Consider the following 27,752-nt stretch of genomic DNA (forward strand, 5'->3'; position numbering starts at 1 on the left):
GCGCTTTGCGAACATTGGGGCTTTTGAGTCCACTTTGAATTCCCCGCCCCTGCAACTCTGTTAGATAGGCATTCCAGGAAAACAGAACACTGCTCGTAGTCACAGAGGTCCAGCAACACAGGTCAGTACTCCTCACCTGCAGACTGCTACAGTTTGGCAGCACTTCACCTATACTTCGACCATTTCTTTACTAAAGAGATCCCGAAGGCCTGACTAGACTTTACTATCAGATGAGAACCTCATATCTTTTAATAAAACCATCCTGAATGCCTGGCTTGACTTTACTATTAGGTAAGAACACAACCTTTGTAGGTGCTTCGCGTTGGGTACCATCAGTTCTATATTTTCAGTTACACTTTTAAAGAACAGAATTCTCATGGTCCCACAACTGAAAAAAATAATATTTAAAATTCAGAGAATATCCATGCAAAATCATACAAATCACAGTACACGTTATTTTTCCCCACAACTTTAATCTTCCCCCTGAACCACACAGCAATCTTTCACCACAAAATGCTTTGGGGAAAGCTGCAGGTCTATGCTTCCCTGCAGTTCCAGATTCCCAGGAACACCCAAAGTTAGCAAACAACTCTCGTTTATTGGCTTAATCCATCCGACAGCGCCAATGGGCCATGTACATAGAAGATGCTATGCCTGATAAATGCTGCATAGCATCAAATAAGAGAACAGTTTTGACCAGATTTAAAAAAAAAATTGAAAAAAAAATAACTGGGCCCAGGTTACGAATAGGGCTTTGATTTAATGGCACACATGAATTGGAAAGCATTTCATTTGTTTTATTTAGATTAGCCCCAATCTTCTTCAGAATACCTGTGTGCTAAATGTGTATTGTGCCCTCTGTGATGGCAACTATTCCCAGGTGCTAATCGAAGCTACTTGGCCTCTACATGAGATTGAGGATACATGGAGGATCCTCTTTGAATCAAGAAGAGGAGCCTGAATCCAGGTGCTCAGTGGCATGTAATATGCCATTACTCTAGGAAAGGAAGTGCATGAAAGTGTAAGCTTCAGCACTGACTCTGAACAGGTATTTCAGAATGGAATCTCTATTTGGATCCATCAGCTAGATGTGTAACATGACACTTGGTGCTCTTCAATGGCCCTCTGTTATGGTTGGTTAAAAAGTCTAATGTGTGGATACAGTTAATTTAAGTAGGGCATATTCTGTGAAATAGCATGTGCAGTTACAGTATTTCTCTTTCTTTCTAATCTGCAAATGTACTTACTTTTGGAGTAATCTGGGTGGAGGTTGGAAGGCCTGCTATCAAGGAAGATATGTTTGCGCGGTGTCTGAAAATATGAAACTGAATGATCCCTTTTTTGGTTTTGTGGCAACATTGAGGAATGCTTCCGCTGCAATTTAGTATAAATGGGTTCAAAAATATGTTTTGTGAATGATAATGTTATGTAACGGGTGCAGTGGCGGTCACATATATATATAGGTTTGCCATTTAAAATGTTGATAATTCTGAACCCTGAGTAATTGTCTCCAGTGTCCCAGCCATTAAACCTATCGCCAATTAATGAGTCTCTTGCTTAACCCCCCCCCCAGCCAGACATTCCCTCTCACATTCTTTCACATGTGATGTTTTGTAAGTATTCAGTGTGCCACCTGCCGGTTACATTTCATAGCTGATGTGTGTATTTGATTTGTGAAAAGATGTTTCACTATCGAAAAACAAACGAACTGTACAGCACAATTATCACATATTTGTGGACTGTTTGATCGAAGAAGCTTTACAAAATTTTGGACTACAATTTTCAGAAAAGAAAGGGAGAGTTGAAGATATGGAGGTTACATTTGGGGAAATGAAAGGCCTGCTCCTGCAACAGAAGTAATAACTCCTATGCCAACCCTACTCTCCCCTCTCTCCTCTTGTTCACCCCAACCTCCTCATTCCTCATCCTCCACCCTTGGCTCGCATGCTCTGGGCTCTCTTTGGTAGCAAAGTGAAACTCGACCAGTTCATCATGCCCACTGCCACTGCAGCCAGGCTCCTCCTCCTGAACATTAGAAGACGCTGCTCACACCTCACACACCACTCAACTAAAACCATTATCACTACTCTTGTGCTTAGCAAAGTGGGCCACTGCATGAGCCTACGTCTTGGTGAACTCCTCTAATATCTTGCTCTGTTTACATGCTGGGTGGCTATCCCTTCAAAATCTCTCTTTACATTCATGCTACTCATCTATACATCCATACATGGTCTTGATGCCCACTACCTCGTGGAATGCATCTGACTGTATTCTTCCTCTCTACTAACTCCTTGCTCCTTAACCTTTCACGACCTATCAGTCCCCTGCCCACCCTGTGCTTACTCCCACTTGTTCTCCTTTATCCTGCTTATCCCACTCCACTACAATGCTACAACAAGCCAACAAAACCATCTCTTCAATGGAATACTTTAAAACGGGGCTGAAACGCCACCTTCTAGCAATGGAGGGAGCACCACAAGCCCCGCCAACCTCCAATCCCAACTACTGGCCCAATCCACCTCAGCGGCATCCTGCCCACAGCCTATGCTATTTAATGTGTAAATATGTAAATATTGGCCTGGCTCCCAGTGTTTAACATGGGTTTCTTGTAGTCCAGTCACTGTCCCTTGTTTGTGTTCCTATTCCTATCCCTTATCACTTCACCAACCGACGTACATTATTCAATACAACAATGCTCTTCTGTGAGGGCGTCTTCTCCTAGGACAGGAGTCTGCAACCTGTGGCTCTCCAGAGGTTGTGCACTACAACTCATTTTTCATCATTGACTGGGTAGGGTTGATGGGAGTTGTAGTTTAAAACATCTGGAGAGCGCAAGGTTGCAGACCCCTTTCCTAGGACGTTCTCTGCTCTCTGTTGTTGCCTATGTTGTAAGTTATTTATGATTGAAATTACATCTGTTTCTTAAATAAATGCAAAATACAGAGCTCTCCCCTACATCACACGCCCTTCACTGCAAATGTCCAGGCTACCGATGCAGGGCTCTCTCCCTAAGGCACAAATAACATATTATACATGTTCAAGCTTTAGACACCAGGCATATTCCCTTAAACTGATGTTCTGCACTGTACTTGGTTGGCCTATAGATATAGACATCAGTGCTATTCCCCTAAACCACACATAGAATGTTGCACATGCACGTTTTCTGACCGGCATACTCTGAGTTTGGTGGTGGGGTGGCCTGAATTCCTTCCAACCTGTAGCTGGAGGTAATTCCAGCACCCAACCATCAAACAACTGTCAGCATTACCAGCACCAGTATTACCGGCGCCCGTAATACTGGCAACTCCCCCCATGGAATTGAGAATGGGGAGTAACTGCCCGTACTAGCACTTGGGATCTGCTGGTAATTCCAGCAGATCAAGTGCCGGTAACGGTATTACCGTTTGGTGGTATCCTCCCGGATTTACCAACGGTGTACCACTGAACCTATCTTGTCTTTGCCCAAGAACTATCCAGTTTCTATTATTATTTATTATATGAATCCTTTTGAACATGATCCCAAAGTAAACGGGCACTCTCCTGGGTGCCACACGCATGTTCTGCACATCAGGATACAACTGAATTCTTTAAAGATATAAAGGCATAAGAAGATATCTTAAGGAGGTTTATTTTTTGGAACACTTACCACTGTGATAGAATAAAGCGCATTGAACTGGACTGAAGGAATACGATCTTTTGTCACTAGCCTTGAAAACAACCAAGTGTCGAAACACGTGTCAGCTGGTACTCGATAATAAACTACAAACAAATGGACCACTTCCAGACTTATTTGTTAATGACTCTATTGTGCTGTATATAGTTCATATTCTGACAAATCACATATATAATCAGAGTCAAAATTTAGAGGCGTAGGGCGACCTGCCGCCACCAACAAACACTGTGACTGTCTGGTTATTGGTTGAACCTTTAAAAAACATCTGCACAATGTTTAAATCTAGTGGAACGTAAGTCATTTATTAAATGAGCACAGGCAGATTGTCTGGGTGATGGTATTGCTAATGATGTGCTTAGTATATACACTTTTAAATTATTGTAAAGTACAGAAGGTCAGAAGGCTACATTACCAAAACGTAAGCAGTGGACTCATCTTTCAGAACCAATTGTAGAACAGTGGGGGTCATTATGAGTGGTGTAGAAAATGGAGGTGCAAAATTAAGGTGCAGCTTTTAAGCCTTTATGTTCCTCTCCAGCCCAGGTATGTGCTCACACAATGCAGAGAAGGGACAATGAGCTGTGATAACCCCTCCTCCTTGCTTTCCTTCTCTGTCTTGTGTGAGTACTTCATTTTACACCTGCATGAGATTTTTATGCAGGCTTGAAATTAATGTGGATTACTTTGCAATCTGCCTTAAATTAGCTAATGATTAGGACAGGCGGTTTCCATAGCAATCAATTAGTAAACACTGCCCGCAAAGCATAATTTGCAGGTTGTGTCGACTTTTCTGCAAAACGAATGGTAAAGGCAATGTTGACTTGTTTTACTGTTCAGTTTTGGATTCTGCTTTGCAAATTAAATGTTTACAAATGATTGCAGAGGTCTAAACATCACATAAGGGGAACGTTGACTTCCTTCTCAGCACCTCTGCAATGCACTGTCCTTCACCACTCGCACCCAACTGCTGACTCTCGTACTGCACTGTCGCCCCTGTACCCCCTCTGCTGATGCTGAACATCCTGCATAGTGCTTAATTGCTTGAGGATTATCAGGTGGTTAGACACTGTGAGCTTGTGTGGTGATTGGCTCGCCTGTGGTGACACTGCAGTTGTGTCATCTGATGTCAAGTTGCTAGTGGGCTGAAGTGCAACTCCCCTAGCCAGTTACATGTCTTTATATCGAAAATGTTACAGTCAGACACACATATAGCAAGTATTTTATAACGAAAACATGTATACCAAATGTTTTTTTTTGGGGGGGGCGTTACCCCGCCAAACCCCTGTTTACCACCATTAAAAACCCACCCCAAACATTTCCCAAAAACATGTACCCATTTACCCCACCCAAAAATAAATTTGGTATACAGTTTTTCGTTATAAAGTACTCAATAAATGTGTCTTTCAATATAACATTTTCGATATAAACACTGCATACCCCCAAGCCATTGTTTTTACATTGGTGTCCACCATCTTAGATTTGTATTAGGTTATGATATGGTCACCATTCACCACCAGCATCAAGTCCTCCTCTATTCTTGAGGCAAGTAAGCGATGCATTCTACAGTTCTCACATTGCTCCTTGGTCACTGACATTGCTGGTGTGCAAATGATTTGTGCACTCTACTATTGCCATCTGAGCTGACCTACTCAGCCTTCTCTCACTCAGGACTCTGATAGGGCAGGTCTGCTATGCTGCGCATGAAGCAAAATGGTGGACCTGTGCATATGCCAAGACCAGTCCACTTCATTGTAATGTTGGGTTCTACAGACACCTGCGAAAGCAGGACTGATGAAAGCTGGGGAGTGTTCATCAAACCTTTGCTCTTTTCCGGAATTGTGTTTCTTTACATTAGTGACAACATGCCCTTTCTGTTGAGTGTCTCTCCTCCTAGGGGGAAACATCGAGTCGCTTGTAATAGGCAACTTTCTTATTAGTGGGGAATGGGATTCTGGGCTCTGAACGGTATTTCAAACACGTTGGGCTCCCTCCTTGCAAAAAGGGGGTTCCTGCCTAGCTCTAAGTGTTCTAAGTGTTCCTGGGTACCGGAGGGTGCCTGTAATTGGCCATAGGACTACCTTGTGACCCACCTCTTAGGGAATTCCCTTTTCCTAGTACCATGATCTCCCGAGTGCCTTCAATTCGTCCACAAGGAGTTACTCGTGTGGTTTGCCGCATTCCTAGTCTGGTCAATTCTTGTGGCTCAGAGTTAAATGAGGTCCCTGGAAGGGATCATCTAAATAAGGCTGGGATGCACTAGGGCCTGAATCATGGAGCAGGTGATGCTGCTAACCTCTAAGATCAATCACCCCAGTCACATCACCCAACCATCAATATGTGACTTCATCTCATCCACAGGCCCCAAGCCACGTTTGCCTGCTGGGGGAGGGAGCGGCACCCAGTGAAGGATATTGACAACCTGATGTTCACCTTTTGGTTGCCCAGCTTTGGAAAAGCCAACAGGCACCTTAATTCCCCCTCAGTACTATGAGACTTCTAGAATGTTACAATTTGGTGGAAACATATTTGAATGTAAAAAATTGTTTAAATTGTTTTAAGGACAAGTGACCATCTTGCTGTTTGTTGATTCTGATGTCCACATTAATGATGATTTTAACACATTGCATCAGTTGAGTGTGAGGTAATGATTAAGCATGTCCATCTGTGGAGTATGTGTATTGCTTTTCTAATAAAACAATGACGATTGAGTAAAACATGTTTTCCTTACTAAACTATAAATATGGCTTTCTCTTTCAGGTATATGATCTAATTATGGCAAAACAATATGAGTTCAATTGGCAGAAGGTTGTACCCTCTTTCATGCAAGATGGTGCTTTCTTTGACAGATATGAAGAGGTAAGAACCAATCAAAATGCTTTTTTCGAGCTAAACCGAGTCAACTGAGCGTAGAACTGCTCATTTACTGTATTTTCAGTAATGGGGCCTAACCAATCACAATACTGTGGATGGCATGTAATGACAGCATAGTGATGCAGCGTTAACACTTGCATTATTTTTAAAAAATGCACATATATATATATGTATATATATATATATATATATATATATATATACATATATATATATGTATATATATATATTTTTTTTTTTTTTAACAGTCTTACAAGCACAAGACAAACAAGTGCAAAAATGGCCTGTCCCTACTGCCAAAAAAAGTGAAGACAGACTCTGAGGGGCATTTTGCACCTAAAGTATGGCCTTAATTTGCCTGCATGCAAGTGCCAGGTTCACAACAGGGACATGCGTGCAAGACGCGGTATGGGCTGACAATCTATGAATAAGTGGTGGGTGCGTTCCCAAGACCTATCTATGTGTATTGGGTAACTAAACCCATGTGGGTGGGGAGTTAGGATGTAAACAAGCAGTCAGGCCAATCATGTTACTTTCCATGTGGATGCTGGAATGAGTTTCAGGCTTGTACTGTCCCCTCTGCGAATCTTACGGCGGCGGAGACGGCCGTAGGATCCCACGCAGTGCATCCCTTTCTGACGCAGGATGCACTTTGCAGTGCCTCAGCCACTCCTGCGGCACAGTGCAATTCTGCATGTCCAACATAGAAAGCATGGATGTGTTTCTCATGTGTGTGGAAGTGGCGCATGCAAATTAACCAAATCGTGTGTGACTCAGTACCACTGACTCTAGATAAGGTCAAGGTTATAACTTTGGTGGTCATAACATTTTCTGACTCTGTCGAGTGCTCTCTTTTGTCAATGTTGACTAAGGTAACTGTCTCTGGGATCATGTGATCTCGAGCAATGACAAAGCCCACCTACTATGTGGCTTCAAGCAACAAGTGCCCTTCTGTCCACAGTCTTTCGTGCTCGAGGCCTCCTTTGCGTCTCTTTCAAACGTATCAACTGTGGCAAGAAAACGTATGGACCGACCAGTGCTTTAAGTGGGCCGGGGCCTGCCGGGGCCGGGCCCCGGCAGTCTCCAAAAAGTGAGGCTGAGCCGGGGCCCTCCCGGGGCCCCCCAGCCCCACCACGCCATGGCAGGACGCATTATCCCGCCGCGGCCGCAGCCACAACGAGAGATGCGCCCGCCATTTAAACGTCAGGCAAGCTGACAGAAGTGCCAGCCAGCCACAGCGTCGCTGTGACTGGCTGGCACTTCCGTCAGTCTCTGTAACTTTCTCTGATGACCCCTCATCTGAGGGGCCATCAGAGGAAGCTACAGTCCCTTAGTTCCCCTCGCCAGGTCACTGACCCTCAGCGAACCCGCGGGCTCCATGATCTAATATGTAGATTAGATCACGGAGCCCGCGGGTTCGCAGAGAGTGAAAGACGCCTCGGGGTCAGTGCTCTGAGCAGAGATCACTGAGCACGAGGCGCCTTTCTCCTTTGGCAAGGCTTTATAAAAGATGCCTTCAACTGTGTACGTTTAAGCCATCTTTTATACACGTAGAAATATTTCTATGTTTATAACAGATGGCTTGAATCGTACACAATTCAAAGCAACTTTTATAAAGCTTTGTCGACGGACAAAGCCACCTTGGGTTTTGTCCGTCCTCAACGCTTTATGAAAGATGCCTACGTTTCAAGACGTCTTTTATAAACATAGACATATGTTACAAATGTCTATGTTTATAAAAGGCAGCTTGAATAGTACACAAACCATAGTAAGGTAAGCACACAAGTGTGCGTAACTTACTATGGTGTGTGCACTTTCAAGCCACCTTTTATAAACATAGAAATATGTAACATTGCTATGAATATAAAAGAAGGCTTGAAAAATACACAAACCATAGTAGTACGCAAACAAATATATAAATGCTCAAATACATTTATATATTTGTTTGCGCACCTTACTATGATTTGTGCACTTTTAGGCCACGCCCACAATGGAGGCCACGCCTCCAAACGAGGGCCCCCCCTCAATTTCTTACCCCACTTAAAGCACTGGGACCGACTGTCCTTCATGGACACATGCTGTGAAAAGGCAACCCATGCGAGGATTATCGGGGTCCTCATTGGTCGTGCCCAAGGATTGTGAGTCTTGAGGGAGACTGCACAGAGGCAAAAGTGGGAACGGCAGAATGCGTTTGCGGTAATAAGCAGAAGAGTAGGGGAATGCAGGGTGGCGTCACAGAGGGGTTGGGGCTGGGGGAGAGGTAGAATGGTGATTCCGGTAGCACGTGGGAGAGGGGGAAAAGGGGAGAGGTGGGATGTGGTGGGAGGAGAGTGCCGATAGTTTGAGGGGAAGACGGGGCCATGGCCGCCAGACAGGGGCATGCGAGGGGGAAAACGCAATTGCACAAAGAGAGGAGACAGCATCATTCGAAAAGGGAGATGTGTGATGTCGCTTGCTCCAAAGAAATCCCCATGAAAAGAACAAATAGGACCGTATTACAACAATCTCCTCCACACTGGACACCAAACTCTGTTTTCTCGTGGACTGATCATTTTGAAAAAGACTCCCTTACCTGTACTGAAATAATTCCATGCATACGTCACATGTTATATGCGTATAATTGGGTGCTATACTTACAATTGCTCTGCATTATATGTAGGGTGAGTAAATTAAACTGCAGTTAAATACTTGTGTGCTTTAACCAACTTTATGTTGAGAAGGTCCTAGAATGTGCCCGTCAGTCCCTTTTCCACTCTCCTCCTGATCAGGTGCAGTAACTACTGGTGAGTAGCCAAACCCTAATGCTGGTATCCTACTGAGGAAATCAATTCAGCCCATGTAATGAATCAAACCTGAAGATATTTAGGGTCTGATTCATGGGATTTTTTGCACGGAGAAAACTGGCTTTTCACTGGTGAAAAGTGACTTTGCACTGCCAACAAACACCCTGATTCATGGAGCAAAGTGTATTTTGTCCATGCAAAGTCACTTTGCACGTCAAAAAGACACTTTCCACGGCTCCATGAGTCAGGGTGTTTGTTGAAAGTGCAAAGTGACTTTTCACCAGTGAAATGTCACTTTGCATTGTTCAAAAAATTCCATGAATCAAGCCCTTACTCCCATGTTCGATACAAAATATTCATTGAGTTGTGGCCTTTTTATGCATGATGCAAAATGTCATTCGGGAGAAAGGGCTGAGAATTCATGCAGAAATCGGCTCCTCAGTGTGCTCCCACTAGAGTCTGGCACTCTTCCAAGTGGCCAATAATCCGTAAGCAAATGTTTCATTGACCAAAAGCTTAGGGTTAAGCCCTTACATCAGAGGCCCCAGTGTTCGGAATGGTCCTGATGAACCAACTGATTAATCTCTAATTCAGAAGATACTGTAAAGAGAGCCAAGTGAGGGCTGTCAGCCATGGTGAAGAAGAACAGCCAATTCCATCAAACTTGGAGCAAAGCCAATGCATAACGAACAGCTAAAACCCCTTTCTCGCCACCTTCGGTGGCAGCTGGTGCATGGTTTGACTGGAGTGGCACCAATATTTCCCCAAATATGCCAGAGAGACTGAGCATAGCGCAGGTGCTGTAACCAGCCATGGAGAGTTCAAGGGGGTCTCCCCCACGCCCTCCGAGAACATCTTTTAAAAGATTAAAATGGTTGAAATGGTTAAAATTGTGCATTTTTTGTCATTTGTAAATACCCAGATAGTTTGCAATTAGTTTTGTTGATTAACTCATGAAAACAACCAGTAGATGCAAATCACCAACAGTGCACAGACGCATTTCTCGTTTTCTTGGTGTCTTAACCCACAATATATGCCAGTAAAAAAAACATGTTCACACTGGTGGTGCCTATACATTTCCATGCTTGCTGCTCCAAAATATCCCAGTATTCCCATTTAAAACATAGCAGTGGAATATCGCCCAATTGAATGAATGTTACTGCCACTTCATCTGCAGAATTACCGCTGGATTACAAGTGGCAGTGTAATTCACCATCATTTCTGCTGGTTTTTCAGCGGTGAGTGCAGACTTTACCTTCAGGATTTTCCTGGAGGTAAATCCTCCACTCAAGACTCGACCTTATAATTACGCTTAGTGTTAAAATAGGTGGGAAGGGAGCCACTGGCAAGTTTACCACTCACAGCCATACTCATAATGAGGCCCATAATGCCAGTCAGGGTGTTGTGCAAACGCATGGATGATATAAACAATGTCTATCGGATAGATCCATTCATCCACCAGGTTTGGTTCTTAAGGCTTCGGAAATAGAAAGTGACTAAATGGACCAGCAATGTCCTTTCATATTTATAGAGGAGATGTATGTTAGTTATTCATTGTTGTAATGGTGATGGAGTGCTGCAAGAATTCTCTTCCACCAGAATTGTATGCATGTTCTATGCTTTTAGCCCAAAGAATCTATGAAATGATGAACGGTACTGTTTTTTTCATTTTTAATATTTCCATCCATTGGTTTACAATGTGTAATAATGTATATCATTTTATAGCTATGCTGTAATTTTCTTTTGTGATGTTTATGGTCTAGTGCCAAATAAAAGCAAATGATGCCATAAGAAATCATGTCCACACTGGTTCTGCCAATATATTGAGGTGTCCCCACGTAAAACCATACTCCTGTTGGCTTTGCCATTCAAAATGCCATGCCACAAAATGAAGACATGTCTAAACTGGCTGCACCAAAACAACAGTCTAGTCACGTAATAACACTTACCATGCTTGCTTTATTATAGATGCCCAGTAAAAATATGATGCCAAATTGCTACATTGGCTGCACTAAAATGTCAGTCTAGCCACATAATACCACTTATCATGCCCATGATACATGCATCCTCCCAAGCCCACCTCCAACTCCTCAAATCAGCTGCCAGTTCTCGCCACAAACACACATTAATGCAACATTCACTCTCTCATTTGCACAACATTTACTGGTGTCCCCATACACACTCATTTATAAGTGCACTCAGCACCCATCCATGCATCAACACTCACTCATTCATTTACACACACAGGCATACAAAATAATGTTTTCTTAAGTTCAACTCCAGTATGGTAAACTCCTCTCCGCGACGTCTCTCAGGGACTATGTCAAAATCACTCTCGCTTCCATTCAAACGAACAGGAACCAGGAAACGAAGAGCAGGAGCTGGAGAGCTTCTGACACACTACCAAAACTGTCTGAATGTAAGGGGAGGCACAGGAGCACCCGCTATGGACATTCAGAGGTGCAGTTTATACAGTACACATCCCCAATGGGATATGCAGAGCTGGAGAAGCAAAATGCCCCCGGTTGTGCATGGTCCAATGGACATGCATGCTGCGGAACAGAAACTGTCAAAGGGAAACCATGTTTCCCTTTGTCAGCATAAGCCAGCCAAGGCATGCAGCTTGGGAGCACAAAGTGTTTACAATTAACTGGTTAAGCTGCTCTATAATGGAAAAGGATACTGGTGAGTCCGTGCCGCCTCACCCATTATGGAACGAGCTGCCACTGCTCACCTACCACATTGTCCGAGTCTTTTCCTCTGTATCCTTCTAAAAAAGACTTTCCCCACCATCACAGACACTGAACAGGAGAACTAAATTCCAACCCACCTCTGCCACTGAAATCAAGACACCAAAATGAAGACACAATTATCTTGTCAAACTCTTCTCTTTAACAGTCTCCTCATAATGTTCACCACTTCTAGTTATGTCTGAACTTTGGAATAACAGCTAGATTTGACATAAAATGCAGAGAAAGGTTTTGGTGTTGTAGGTTAACTCCCCAGCGATCAGAACAAGAAAATACAAACCACTAGGGAAAAAGGCTAGGTGCACCCTTTTTCGAGAAAGACAAGAGCTTTATTTGTAGACAAAAGAAAAATGTTGACAATGGTATTATAAATCCACTGCCACAGAGCTCTCTTGTCCTCCATACAAGACTCGGGTTATAAACACAAGAATCGTCACATATGACGCACTCGATAGACAGTATTAATCCCCCACCCACATTGGCTACAACCTATATACATGCTAATGATTACATATAGCCCCTCTTCCAACTGATTCCGCTGTCTTTTCGTCCATCTTCATCACAAGTGGGTAACGTCCTTGACCAGCTGGAAATGTAAAAGAATAATTGATTACTTTCAACTGGCACCATCCTACCTTCCATCCTAACCACGTGATGTGCACCTGGTTATCAACATGAATTCAGCAATGGACTTTAAAGTCAGTCCGGTCCTGACAAACAAAGCAGTCCTTTTTCTCATTCCAGACATGTTGGCACCCCCATCATGCCCTCCCCACAGTATGGCATCATTCTTGGCTCTTCTTGGCACAAAAAATAGATCATGGTGTTCTCCGCTTTCCCCTTTATCAGTTCTACTCCCCAAGAGAAAACCTAGTGTCCCACCAATCAATCCAGTTCACCAAGGATTTAGGGCCTATTTCCCTTCACATCTGGTAGTTCATATAGAATGACCATTATTCAGGGCACTAGTGTCTTAAACGTTAGTACATATTTTGGCACAACAGGACCTCTGCCTCACTTCCCAAGTATATGACCTTTGTGCCAAGCCACAGCCCTGCACCTGATCAGCTACACACATTCCTGACTAATTGCTCAAACGCCAATCTGGTGTAGGTGTACGTGCATGTTCCTTGCTGTGCCTGTGAATTAAAAATGTAATGGTCAAACAGAAGATGAGGCCTTGTTGGTCTGTGTTTTCAACACGGCCTGCAAAGATCCACACCTACTCCTAAGGCAATCCTACTCTATGTTGTAATTAACATTTATGTATGTATATTATGTATCTTACATAATTCCATTATAAAAACCACTGGTTAGTTCCCCCATTTGTGATTCCCCGCTCCTACCAGTTATTCCTGCCCATGAAGTGCTCCCCCGGCCCCCTTTGCTGACCTGTACCTATTCTCCATGTTTTCATATATTTTTTGTGATCTAAATCGTCTGGACGGGGCACAATCTGCACATGCATCCCAAAATTCCTCCTTTAGTTAATCCATCATTAACTAACTTTTCCCTTTCTCCCTCTCTATCCACTTCATCTTTAGGCACCCATGCCCTACACACATGACACAAACTGCCTCCATCCCGTGCATATTTCTCTGGGGTACATATGAGATGTATACAATCCCCATCACCTGTGTTCTGTTTAATTCTCCGCATATGGTGGGGTCGATATTAATGTCCCTGGGGGATGGATAGGTTGCTCTATCTAACCATATGGGGCTTATTTGGATGCTCAGTTTGAACATGCCCATCCTTTGTACCTGAGAGAGTCATTCCTCTCCCAATAGTACCCATCATTCTTGCACTGTTTGGAATACTCTTTGCATAACATCGAAACATCACCTAGCACATGCAGAACAACATCAATAGGAGCAACATCACGATCGGACCCAATATCTTCACCAGCGCCCCAAGCCAGGGTGGCACCCAAGAAAACAGTGTATCAAACCAATCTTCGCTCTGGACACCTTCTTCACTCTCCATGCCAGTCTTTAACTCATGCAAGGCCTCAAGGATGTAGGTCAATGATCTTTTCCCCACATCTTTTGGCGATGTGTACATGCAGCAAGACAACCCAATCTTTTTGGACATGTCCCATTCCATCACCGTCAGGAGATCCAAGATTTACTGGTTCTGAAGCCTCTTTAACCAGATCACCCTCAGGTCACTCTTGATAGCATTGAGTCCTTGTTCTGTATCATTTGCCAAATGAATCACTTCCCAGAGAACAATCTGAAACCACTTGGCATTTGTGGCAGCCTGTATTCCTCGAGTCAAGAGCGACGCAAAAAAGACTTCCGTTTTAGTGTACAGCCGATATTTGTCTGGAATTGCTTTGAGGAGCTTGGACGATTCTTCTGACAAATAGTTTGATCTTCTCTTTCTCAACTTCACTGACTGCCTCTTCTTCTTCATTGGGGTGGGGGGGGGTAGTTGGATAGAGGGTGAAATAGAATGCAACACTTCATGTTTAGATGCTATTATCAAGCGTACATCTGGTACCACCGGGATAGTTGAATGCAAAGTTGTTAGTGCACACGTATCTCACCAAGAAGGTGGAAGATGCAGGTATGCTTGTTGGCCACATACTTTTATTGAAGTCTCTCATGCTTCAATACATGTTAATTTAGGTATATATGCAGTCCTTATAGAAAAACAGTTCCCTATAACTTGTTCTCCAAATCCTGCCACCCCCTGCTGCACAGCTCCCCACTGCTTTCTGCCATCTGTTTGATATGAACAGCACTCCTTCCAGTTTTAACATGGGCCATGACTTGCATTGAGGGGCACATTTCTCTCCATCTCTGTCATTAACACCACTTGTACCTTGGGCCCTTGAAATAAACTGTGAACCCAACACAACGCTAAGTGCACTAAGCACTGGGTCTCTAAGGGCTATATTTCTTGGGGTACTAACATTTTGGGTGCCTCAGATGCATGGGGGATGAGGGAGCAGACATAACTCCAGTTGTACCTCTGTTTCCCTACTGAGTTCATGTAACTATACCACATGTTATTAAATTCTGCGTGGCGCACATTAGACATTGTATCAAACACTACACCTTTGTATTCATCATATTCCTTTCCTTCCTCTGACCCCCTCCTCACTTGCATTCTTAAATTCCATATGAGAGTATTGCGTATTTTCATCAGTTTAAAAGTGACCACTGTAGTTAAATATTCATCATTTGGTGTTGTGGCTTCAAACTGTTTATCCAAAAATGTAGCATGTATATCCTGTGTGCATCCGTTTAAAATACTACACCCTCAAACCCCATTTATATGTCCTACCCATATAACTTCACTTGACAAATATAAAAATAGACCAAACACAAAACCACACAATAGTGGAAGCAATATCATAGTACAACTTTGTTGTGAACACATAATTTTAAAACCATTAAAAAACATACTTATTTGTATATACAAGAGGTCCAAATAATTCAAAAGAAAGAGGAAAAAGAAGATACATAAAACTCCACATAGGGACCACTAAAATAATCACCTGAACCCAAATCTCAACACAATACACCTGAATTTAAAAACACTCTGATAGAATGCTTGGTGGTAACGTTGGGGGTGCTATACTAACCTCAGACAAATGCACCTAATATCTCAATTAGTTTACTTTAACAGCAAGGGGAGTAGCATACACCAATGTGAAAGGGTCGTGTCGCACCACCATCTAACAATGTTTTTAAATAGATTTTATCATTAGGAAACAATTGCAATGGTGGCAAACTCACAGATTCTGGTGCAGAGCTGGTATCTGTCTCTTCCGATTGTCATAGAGCAATCCATTGAGAAAAGTATTTAATAGACATTGTTCACTGAGTTAAAAACATATCGAATTCATCCCCCAGAATCAATGCAGCCCTGTGAGCACCTGAAGCACTACACACAGGGGATAGTGACATGTGCATACGTCTCCCCATCACTATTTTGTGAGGGGAGAGGTGGTGGTCCTTACAGGACTGAGTCCTCAAACTGAACAAGGCCAACAGGAGACACTGCACCCGGTTCCTTTTCAGTGTTGCACAGAACTTTGATGATTTAGTCTCAAGCAATAGATTCATCCTTTCTACAACCCTGTTCACTTGAGGGTGGTAAATGGAACACAGTTTGTGCTTTATTCCCAAAAGAGTTGCACTCTCATTGTACAACTCATTGAAAAAGTTGGTGCCCTCTATGTGTAAATCACAGAATGGACAAATTAGGTGTGGCAGGGTACCCCTCAGCATCTTTAATGTTTGCCCTGTATTGTATGTCTAGCGCACTACACAATTAGATGTAAACACTGATAATGATTCCTTAATGTTGGGAACATGCCAATCCTCTTGGAGATCTGCTGCAATTTGCTGTTTGGATAAATAGAAAGGGTAGTGAAGTTGATCAAATGCCACCATAGCCAACGCTTGAGGCATGACTACCTTCCCTGAACTTGTTTGTCTCCATACCAAATCATTTAGAGAATGTGCACACCCTTTCCTTTGTCATACCAACTTCTCACTCTGGCACTTGTCCTTGAATCTCAATAATTTCTGCCACACAAAGGGCTGTATTTGAAACTTGCAACTGCAGCTGCATGGTCACAGGAACAGGATGTTCAGTAATGTCTTGGAGTGGCAAATATGCAGCCTATTTGGCCGCTGTGTCTGCCGCTTGGTTGCAGAGAGAAACAAAATGTAAACCACTCGTATGGGCAGGGCATTTGACCACATAATACTTAAATAATTGGATTTATTTCCACCCTGCATTCTAAAATCTGAATTACTTTGACTCAGTTTGCATAACAATTTGTAATGGGAGCAATTCCTTCTTGGGTTTGCATGTTTCTCCATTTACTACTAGATTCAGAGCTTTTCCTTTTGTATTATATATATGGAGCATTTAACTACTGCAGCAAGCGATGGCTTGGAAAGAGCTGCAGTTAGTCTATCTAATAACACTGACAATCCTGAATCAACAGTCGTTGTGATGTATGCTGAGTCAGAATAAATTGTTACTCAGCACCCTTATGCTGCCTCAAGTGTTTCACTGACAGCAGTTCATTCTGCAGGAAGCCTCTAGGCAAGAACAAATTAATATTCTCCATCCACCAAACGCACCACCGCTTCTCCTGTATGTCTTTAACCAGTCTCTTGATCAATAGTGGATGACACATCAACAAAAAACACTTCACCATCCTCCAATGCATATTCACTCACCTTGGGAATGCCATCCTCTGGGCCCTCATATGTAGTACAGTCATGCACCACATCATCATTAATAATAGGCTCAGTCAAAAAGATACCTGGATTCACTGTTTTACAGTGAACAATATGAATGGATTGGCATGAAAGAATTGCTTCATATGCGGAAGCCATGAGTGGTCAAGGTGGACTTAAATCTCACTAATATTGCAAACATTTGTGTTTTCCACGTACGTTGATGAACACCCCATGACAATGGTTGCAGATTTCTCAATAGTTAAGGCAGCAGCAGCCCACTCCTTTTTGCACGGAAACTGTCCTTGCATGACATAATCCAATATGACACTGTAATAGACCAAGTGTTTATGACCCATTGTACTCTGCTGTGTCAATACGGCCGTCACCATCTGCCAATCAGAATGCCAGAAAAGGTAAAACTCTTTGGTATGATCAGGTGTGGCCAGGACAGGGACAGTAGAAATGACATAATTTAATTCCTGAAATTTTATAATAATTTCATCAGTCCAGATAATAGTATTTTTTGTCTGTTGTGCTCCCTTGAGGGCCTGAACAAATCATTTGGTATATGACATTTACTCAAAGATCTACACCCTACAATAATTACATAAACCAAGAAATGTTTGCATATTCTTAACTGTCACTGGTAGCGTGCACTGCTGCCACTCGCTCTGGGGTTACTTTTTTTACCATTCACCGAAATCAACTGTCCCAAATACACCACCTATTGTTTACAGAATTTGTAGTTTTGTTCTGTCCACCTTGTACTGCTTGTCAGCCAACAATTTCAACAGTACAATAGAATCCTTCTGCACTGATGCTCTGTAGTGCTACATACCAGCAAGTCACACACATATTGAATTATAGTACTTGGGACAACGATGTTGCCCAAATCCTCGTGCAACACCCTATTAAAAATGCTTGGGAACACACAGTAGCCCTGAGGAAGCCTACTATGTTGGGATCGGCTCACGGCAAATGTAAAAATGGTTAAATACTGGGAATCAGGGTTCAAGGGTACTGAGAAGAAAGCATTCTTCAAGTCTATCACAGTAAAGTGGATGACTTCAACTGGTATATTGCATAGTATGGTAGCAGGATTTGGAACCACTGGCCATTCTACCTGTACAATGTCATTGAGGGGCCGTAAATCCTGAATCAATCTCCAATTAGCCCCATTTGTTTTTTTCACTGGGTAAATAGCTGTATTACACAGCGTTAGATGGTACTTTTATGCCAGATGCAAGACGGCCATGATTCCCTCCTCTGATACCTTTGATAAAGGGTATTGTTTTCCTTGAGGTAACATTGCGGCAGGTTTCAAAGTAATATGTATTGGTGCAACACTTCGTAAGAGCCCCACATGATGTGGATTACCTGTCCATAACTTGTCAGGTACTTGAGACAAATCTGTAGAAGCAAAAGAGGGAGCATTCCCTACCAGTAACATAGGATAAGTACTGTATGATTATCTCACAGGTGATGCACACCTTCAATATTGTTTCCTCTTTATTTTCTATATTCTCAAATCAGTCCTCATCTGAGAAATTTTTCATAGGGATGGTTGGGTCAATACACAAAACTGTATGCCACTGCCCTTTGTTTGAATCATCTGCTATAAACACAATTCTGACTTCTTCCACTAGAATGTAATCTATGTCCAGTTCAATGATAGTTCCTGCAACAACCTCCTGGGGCTGGGTAGGCCTGAAAAGGAACTCAGATGGTACTCGCCAATAAGTGTTTGCCACCTGTGGTATTGCACTAAGCGATATCGTAATGGTGTATAAGAACACATTTGGGGCCACTGGTATTCCTTTCACATTCAATGGCTAACGCATGTAAGGTCAACATTACCCATATGGCACACATGCCAGGTGCTGAACAGACCACACCCCATTCTGTAAACAAGATGGTCATGTTGAACTTACTCAAAATGTCTCTCTCCAACAGGTTAATCGGAATTGCAGTGCAATACAACAAGCGGCCCACACCTCTCTACCCCCTATCTTGATAGGTAATTTCTTCATGAAAAGACCTTATTGAACTGCCCCAGAAAAGTCCTGCGTTTCCATGACCTCGCCTGATCAAGGGAATTCTCACTCACTGATACACGATTTGGTCGCACCTGTATCTACCATGAAAATTAATGGTTTATTTTCTATCTCCATGCCCACCAAAGGTTCCTCTTCTGGGTTGGCAGTGACCAATAGGACTGGGTACGCTAAGGCTCTCTGCGGGCTGTCCTAGTCTGGATATGTATTCATCCCTGGAAAAACTAATGGGATCCCTCCAAACAACTGTGGCCCCCTGATAATGTGTCACTGGAACAGTAGTATTGTTCAGAATATGAGGGCTCTTTTGTTGCCCTGGATGTACTCCATAAGTTGGTGCATTACTAGAACCCAGGGCTGGTACCTGGGGAAGCATGGCAGGGAAGCAGGTGGGGCCACAGGCACCAGCGCTTCATAAGGGGCAGCCAGAAGTAACTGTTCATATGGCTGGGGGTACGTGACTGGGCCTCCCTGAGAGTATGTATACATCTGTTGTTGAGGATACACATATGCTTGTCTACTCCTACATTCCCTCAAAAAATGATCCATTGGCCCACAGGTCCAACATTGACCTGCTCCTCCTCCTCTCCCTCCATCCCCCCCTTATTCCCCTCGGACAAATGAAAACCCCCATCTTCCCTGCTGAAATCCCCCTGGAAACCCTCCTTGTTACTGAGGCTGATAGCCATCTTCCTACTCGTTTTCTCCTCCCCATGCAGGTACAGGTGCCACGTGCACATGAGCCTGAATTGCCCTGAAATCAGTCGACCCTTCTGTCTGCACTGTCACTACAGCCCCTTCCAACACAACCTTTGCTAACTACTTTTGAACCAGTTGTGCTTCCTCTGACTTGCATTTCCTTCTTTTTTTTTTCAACCATTTACAATGATGGATAATAATAGATAGAATGTCCGCCCAACTCTTCAGCTCAATCCCCACTATCTTATCAAGCGCCTTCTGTACCTCCTTTGGGAGACCTCTTTTGACCATGAAACAGAAGAATTGAATTGTTCGATCCCACGAATCTCCCATCTCTGCCTGCCACATCTCTTGTACATGCAATGTATATTGGGCAGGGTCGTCATCATCACACATTGTTCCTTGTATGTTCCACTGGAGATCGGGTGTATCTGAGTATGCATGCCGTAGTGCTGCTCAAATTTGAGAACTGACATCATTAAAATGTGCCCCATCGTGGCTATCATCACCCAAATTCACACCCGGATACCCTTCTTTAGCCCATATGTGGTCAGCCTGATCTCCCAAAATCGACACAAAGAAGCATTTCAAATCCTCTACAGCCAAGGTAGTACCACTGTATGCTTCTCAAATGCTTCTCAAATGCGTATATCCACTTATCGGCCCCAGGGACGCAAGTACTTTATAAGGTTGTTTTTATCCATAGTGTCCATATGTGTCGATGGTATGTACTGCGCTCTTCCTGGTCCCTTATGCTATAGTGGAAACTGTGCTACCACTTAGCTTCTGCCATCCATCCAAACCTATTTCGTAGCCTAGGTCCCCAAAAGCTCTCTACTCGAGGAGAAATCACGAGTGGTTGCTCTTCTCTCTCCACCTCATCAACTGTATCGCACTCCTCGTCTCCTTCATGTGTATAATCATACTCTTCCTCCGACCTCGCTGTGCCATAATCCATGCTTTCCTCTCACCTCCTTCAAACTTCCCTCTATTTCTCTATATACACATCCTTAATAGCTGTGCTATCTATCCAAATTAAAATATCTCCTGTCCTCCATTCATCCATTCCTACGGATCAGCGGGGGCACCAATCTACCTCAACAGGGGCTGTAAGGGCTCTTAGGATGATAGTAACAGGAGTAGTTGGGCTACACAGAGAGATCAATTCACATATCGCCTTCAATGAATCCACAGGCCTATCATCCAAATCTTCCACCATTTTCAATAGCACACACACAGAGCTGCAATCAATGCTGCAGCACAATGACGATGAGCTGTTAAGTTCCCCCTGCAGCAAACAGCAGCCTCTGCAATCAGAATTTAGCGCACCAAAGCGCTCATGATGCGTCATTAGTGACGTAATGGTTTAGTGCCTACATTCTGATGGGAGGGGAGGTGCAGTGGGGTCTGGTAGTTGGTGTGCACAATTATCTGAAGGAGTGCTTCTGATGTCATGCATTGCCCTTTTATAGGTGCCGCCGCTACTTTTGTCTGTGGCCCTCTACCTTTGTCTGTGGCCCCCTCTGTGCCCCTCCTAAATTTGATTCCTGACAACGCCACTGATGTAGGCCATCACTGATTGTGCATGCATTGCTCTCTTAGGCAATCTTTCAGTTGGAGTGGTGGTCTGAAGGTTTTCATTGAAGGCACGTTTGAAACTGCCCTACCTGGATGAATCCTCCACTGCATAAGAGTCTCGAAGATTGTACTTCCCCATGTACTTCTAGTGGGATTTCAGTTCAGTGAAGGGCTTTACCAGTCATCAGAATGTTATATCCAGTCAAATGCATTTAGCCCATGACACGTACTTAACAACTTGAGTGCGCGAGTGCTGTGTATCGGTCGTCGCCAGAAGCAGGGCATTGCATATTTTAACATACTTTTAAAATGTGGTAAATGTAAGTAGTTGAAACACTCAGTGGGCCTCATTATGAGTACGGCGGTAGGGGGTTAACGGCACCGGTAAGGATGCCGGTCCCATTAACCCCCTACCACCGCATTCTGAGGTCCCTTAGCGGGGTCCCACTAGGGCCAGCTGGTTTTACCAGCCGCCCTTAGCGGGACCCGCTATGGGACCAGGGAGCTAATAACAGGCCCGCTATTTGAGGGCCCGTTATTAGCTCCTTCCCCATTCCCATTGAGCCGTATGGGGGCTCGAATGGGAATGGGGAATGGTTTTCAGAATGGGGATTTACCGGGTCCTCCAAGGTTGGAATGACCCGGTAAGTCCCCATTCCGACTACCCGGACACGGGTTTGGAGGCAGCCATGGTGCTAATAGCACCATGGCTGCCTCCAAAGTTGTAATGATTCCCAGTTTCTTTGTTGCTACATTAAATATGTTTCCTCCACACATGTCTAATGCTCAAGTGATATGTTGTGTTATATCATGTTATGAAGCTTTTATACTGTGCCTATCCCTGCTGTGAATGGACATTAATCGTGGATGCAGAAAAAATGCATCGGACAATGTTTGATCATTTCTTTCTTTCAACAGGAGTCTTCTGCCTTTGAACCAAACTGCTATTTTCGGGTGGACGAATTTGGTTTCTTCCTGACATGGAAAAGCGAAGGAAAGGTATGGCACTACATACAGCATATGCCTCAACACTGGCATCATTGGGCCTCATTACAACGTAGGCGGCCGTGGAATGAACGGTGCCGGTAAGGGACCGTCACCGTTCATTCCGGGCTGCCAGATTACGGGGTCTATAGCGGGTCCCGCTCTGGGCGTCTGGCCAGACCAGACGTGCAGAGCTGGACCCACTAGCAGTTGAAGATGCTAACAACAGGCCCGTCATTAAGGTCATCGTCTATGTAGGCATTCATTAGGCGGAGGGATACAGTAACACTTAGAATCACATTTTTAAACAGTTCGAAAAGCAAATATTGCACATGTTCCTTTTTATCATGCATGCATTATAGATGTTGATCTTCTTTTATGGTATGATCGTCTTAATTGTGGGTACCTCTCGAGTGACATGCTTCTGTCTTTGCAGGAAGGACAGGTGATGGAATGCTCGCTGATCAACAGCATTCGATTCCACTCGGTGCCAAAGGTAAGGAGCTTGTGGCAAATACATTTGGAAGGGGAAGTGGTGAGCAGAGAGATGCTTCTGTAGAAAGCAGCACGATCTCCCTTGCCACGCACATCGTGTACTAATGTGTTCGCTAATGCCAGACAGCTGACGTGCCTGTGACGTATTAACAAAACTGTTGGAGACTCCTTTTATCTTCAGCGAAGGGCTTTGGTTTAATTAAGGTGGCCGTGGGTCAGTAAGGCTGTGAGTAAAAAATTCAGCTTTTCTAGAGCCTCTACCTGCACTGTAGCGCTGGGTGAGCAACAACAGTGGTCGAAGTGGGCGCGAGCAGTCGGGAGCGGTTCTCCTCTGCTTCTTTTAATTACGTTTTACCGTTCCTATAGTTCTATTTTAAAAAGAAACCTTTCTGGAATGGTTTCATTTTAAAATAAAAGTGTAGGCATAAATTGAAGCTTGCACTTTCAGTGCAATGCACTGGACGTTCCCTTAAACAACAGGCACATGTGTTTTGGGGTTTGTATTTTGCATGGGAGGGTGCATGGCAATGGGGTTTGGGGGGAGCGATACAGGCCAGTAGGGAACATAGTTCCACTACTTCTTTTCGCACACTTCGACCACTGGCAACAGAGTGAGACATCCGGGCTTGCAGTAGTGTAGGCCTGCTCAATCGTAGCATGCATGGCCTCGGAGCTCTCTAAGCGTTTCCAAGGTACCATGATTGCATGTTTTTTCTCCAGGCATCACAGTAAACAGCATGTCTTTGCCGCCTCTACCGATAAAGAAACCGCTGCAATCTGAAAGAAAGGGTCGCTACCACACCAGTGTTTATTCACAGAAACCATACACAGGGTGCAAACAGGGGCGGACTGGGGCATACAATTGTTTCGGGCACCAATGAAAAAGTGGCCCACAGCTTCAAATTGTAATTCCTTTTGTGACAGACTGTTTGAATAGCACCTAAGTGGGAGTTGTTTAATCAAATGTGATGCAAATTGTGCAATTTCAAGAATAATTATTCAGCAACAATGGTCAAAACTACTAGCCTCATGGTGAAGTACCTCATCAAACTGGTCCACGTTGGCCAAAATAGTGGGCCATTTCACCACATAAAGCTGGCCCACGCTAGATTCGGGTATTGCTATTGCCCTGTGGGCCATTCCGAGCCTGGGTGCAACAGTGGCATCATACGATCTTTGTGTAGTTTTGTCACCAGAAATGACATCATAGGAAGTGATGCCAATGCACCGGACGCAACCGTCACATTCAGTGAATGATGCAAAGACCTCATAATTACATCACTGCAATCGTTTCCACGTATTGAAATAGAATCATTTACCCTAAACATATTGTGAAGCTAGATAAGTAACCAAAATTAATTTTAAAAAGGCAGACAGTTGAGCAGTGACACCTACTGGTGCATTCAGTGCCCAATAAATCATGATGTATGCAGGCCAGGTGGGGGTTGGAACGGAAAACAATACCACACGTTAGAAACCCATAGACGTACAATTTCAGAGGGATCAACTTTATTGGGTGCAAATATTACCGCCTTCTAGCACAAATGAGCATCCACTGCAGCCAGCGCATTTTACCGTGCATTTTTCCTCACAGCTCTTAGATTTTAACTCAGGCAAATGCCAGTCCAATTGTCCATCGGTGACATTGTTTCAGCGATGTGGGAAAGATGGAGGTTGTTGTGTTCTTTCCTGGCGAACTCAGTTATTTCTTATGCCATATACCAGTCACGGCGATTCAGCATCTGCGGTCAAGAAGCCGTGCCTAATCTTCGTGATAGCAAAGAGGCAGATAAACGGAGCGGGCATGCAGCCATTTTGTGATGCACTCGTTAGAGGAAGGCTTGACTTCAGTGGCATTGGCAGGGGTGGCTGCGGGGGCAGTCCTGACATTAGCGTAGCCCCAGATCTTCTCCAGACCTAGCAACACCCCTGCTTGAAGTTGTATATGAGCTTCAACACTTTTTAGTTTTGGCTCATACAGATGGTGTTAGGTATTGATATACCTAACACCATAAAGTATGTGTGGGCTTGGCACTCCGATCTGGCATTAGCGGAGGGCTACATATAAACCCATACCATGACCTGTAACAATTTCTCTGTGTTATTTAGATTCTTTTCACATTTAGCTGCCTTAATGCAGCCATGTATGCCTGCAGAAGCTGTTATCAGACAGACAATGGACAGGCAATGGTTAAAGGCAGCTACTCAGTGGATCCTTGTCTAGATTTGTTCCAAATGGAGGTGATTTAAAATAAACTGTTCTGCCCGCAAAAGCATATGCCTGAACGGTAAAGGGTTAATGGGCTCTATCATGCTTTACTGGCTTCAACCACTATGCAATACAGAATCACAGCGCACTTAATTCAAGTACTTTGTTTGTCTCATTTGCTTTCATTTGGTTTCTCCTGTACAGGGAACGTAAAGTCTCACAGTTACATGTTATTCATTGTATTGGGATTATTTGTTGAAAATGGTAGTCTATAAAAGTTGTAATGCTAAAAATATTCCAATAGGGAAAGTGTGCCTTCCTATAGAAAATCCCAAAACTGCTGGCTTTGCCAATGTGTGTTTGCCTCTGTACCAAAGTTGTGCAAACTCCAATACCTCATCTCTTCTTCTGAACAGGATCCAAAAATCCTATCCGCTCTGGAGACTGCTGGGAAGGGGGAGCAGGAACTCGAGGGCCGGATCGTGTGCGTCTGCAGCGGCACCGACCTGGTGAACATCAGCTTCAACTACATGGTGGCGGAGAGCGCAGAAGCAGCCAAGGTACTCTACAGCTCCACAGGGCTTCCGTTCAAAGAATGTGTCTCTGGTGTCGTGGGAATGCTTCTGCGAATAGTCTGCCTGCCCAGTCCTTGTGAAGTCCAAAAGTGCCGGCATTGTCTGCAAAACATCAGCATTGTGGCGGGAGCTCGTGCAGAAGTTTATTTCTTGAAAGGAAAATTGACACAGTGCAGGAATCCATGTTTTCAAGGTGTTGCAAATTACCGCAGACATTTGTGCACATACTGCAGATGTTCAACCTGTTGATGCCCCCTCCCGCTCCTGCGTGCGGAGCCCATTCTTTTTGGAATGACACCATCCAAATCTTGTGTATGTTTTTAGTTGTTCCTAAATGACAAAATCCCACACAGCATTTGAACGTAATTGGCTCGCTGGCCTAGTGCCTGCTCTCATTGGCAGTTCTTTGTTAGCATTTCTGGATTGGTGGCAGACTAGCATCAGTGCCTTCCTTACCTGCCATAATTGAGCAGTTCATGAGAAGGACATTATCGGCTTAAATTTGAATCAAAATTGCCTCATCTGGGCTCAAATATGAATTTCTGCCGCACAGTAGCTTCTCAAATGATGTCTGCATTTACAATTCTGGATTGTTACATTTTCATTTTAAGGAATACATCTGAAATGTTGTCAGGTCTAGTACGTTAGTTGCTTGTTTTGTTCCTCCCCTCCCTTTCTGCACCCATCTCCCTCACCTTTTGTTTTTCTCCGGCTCTACCAGAAATGTCGTCAGGCCTAGTAAGGTAGTCGCTTGTCTATTTCCATTTCCTTCCCTCTCTCCCCCTACCTTGCTTATCTTTGTCTTGCACTATCTGAAATGTCATCAGGCCAAGTACGATAGTTAATTTCACATCCTTACTGTTCATGGCCTGTAAGGATGTCATTGTTTTTTCCCTGTTCCCTCCCTTGCCTTGAAGCGCTTTGAAACACATTGTGTATAGGCACTATATACATAATCTATCATATCATATCATACATGTCAATGTGACAATTAGGCGTAGGCAAACGTAGTTGCGTGAACTACACATCATCTGAAGTTCAGTTCCAAGTTCAACCGCATGGCCTAAAGGGGGACACATGGTTGAAGCTTCTTTTCAGTGTTAGGCACCTTTCTGAGATACAGGAGGCTGTTGCTGTAGGGAGGCTTAGGAAATGTAGGGAATTGGGATTAAACTTAAGTGTGGTTAGAGTGGTTTCATAGGAAGAATGGTAGGGAGAGGTAGTCAGTGACTGGACTCTAGCTTGTTAGATTTAGGGTAGGTTGTGCTTATGCAGAGCTGTGTGCTGTATTTAGTGAATTGAAGAGGTGATAACGCAAGTGTATTTCATGCACAGCCACACTGCGAGCTTGCCACTCTGAGCCCTCTTGCTTTCTCTCTCCAGATAAAAAATCTTTCACCTTCTCAAAAAGGTTCCTGCCTTGCCCACAAACGCAGCTAAGTCTTCGCCATTACCTACCACTGGAGGAAAAAGCAGCCTGATCACATAAGAAATAGCTTTTCATTATCTCTGAGAGAAAATCACATGGCTGCCAGCACAGAGAATCTTAAGATCTAACTGTACCAATGTGTTCACTGTGCCAAGAAGAAAGTTGGCTTCATGTGGACAATGTGCCTTTGATTACTCTGCCCCTAAACTTCGGAATATTTTACCACCTGAGCTGCGTGGGTTGTGGTTCTCTGACAGCATTCAAACTCGCCTTGAAAACTCAGCTCTTCGTGTGATTCTGACTTTAAGCTAGTATGTCTTCTGCGCACACCACTCTTTATGAATAGGTAGGTGTCTGTACCTGTGTTTTATGTTGTGTGTCCTTTTTGTATGTTAGCGCACTGATACCCCGGGGCTTGTTACATGGCACTATACAAACA

At 43.8% G+C, this 27,752-nt stretch overlaps 1 protein-coding gene across 4 annotated transcripts in view; it reads left to right on the forward strand.

Annotated features, from left to right (window-relative positions):
* The window catches only part of PLCB4 (phospholipase C beta 4), a 1,535,154-nt gene that overhangs the window by 804,396 nt on the left and 703,006 nt on the right, over positions 1–27,752 (forward strand). For all 4 annotated transcript variants that reach the window (XM_069608295.1, XM_069608297.1, XM_069608296.1 and 1 more), the window contains exons 4-7: positions 6,431–6,529; positions 22,540–22,620; positions 23,042–23,101; positions 25,726–25,869. In XM_069608295.1, the coding sequence (XP_069464396.1) occupies positions 6,446–6,529; positions 22,540–22,620; positions 23,042–23,101; positions 25,726–25,869 (369 nt within the window). In that variant the 5' untranslated portion in view covers positions 6,431–6,445. The remainder of the gene's footprint in view (positions 1–6,430; positions 6,530–22,539; positions 22,621–23,041; positions 23,102–25,725; positions 25,870–27,752) is intronic.

Source organism: Ambystoma mexicanum, chromosome 4q (genome assembly GCF_040938575.1).
Source record: "Ambystoma mexicanum isolate Mex_15411 chromosome 4q, UKY_AmexF1_1, whole genome shotgun sequence".
Taxonomy (NCBI): Eukaryota; Metazoa; Chordata; class Amphibia; order Caudata; family Ambystomatidae; genus Ambystoma; species Ambystoma mexicanum.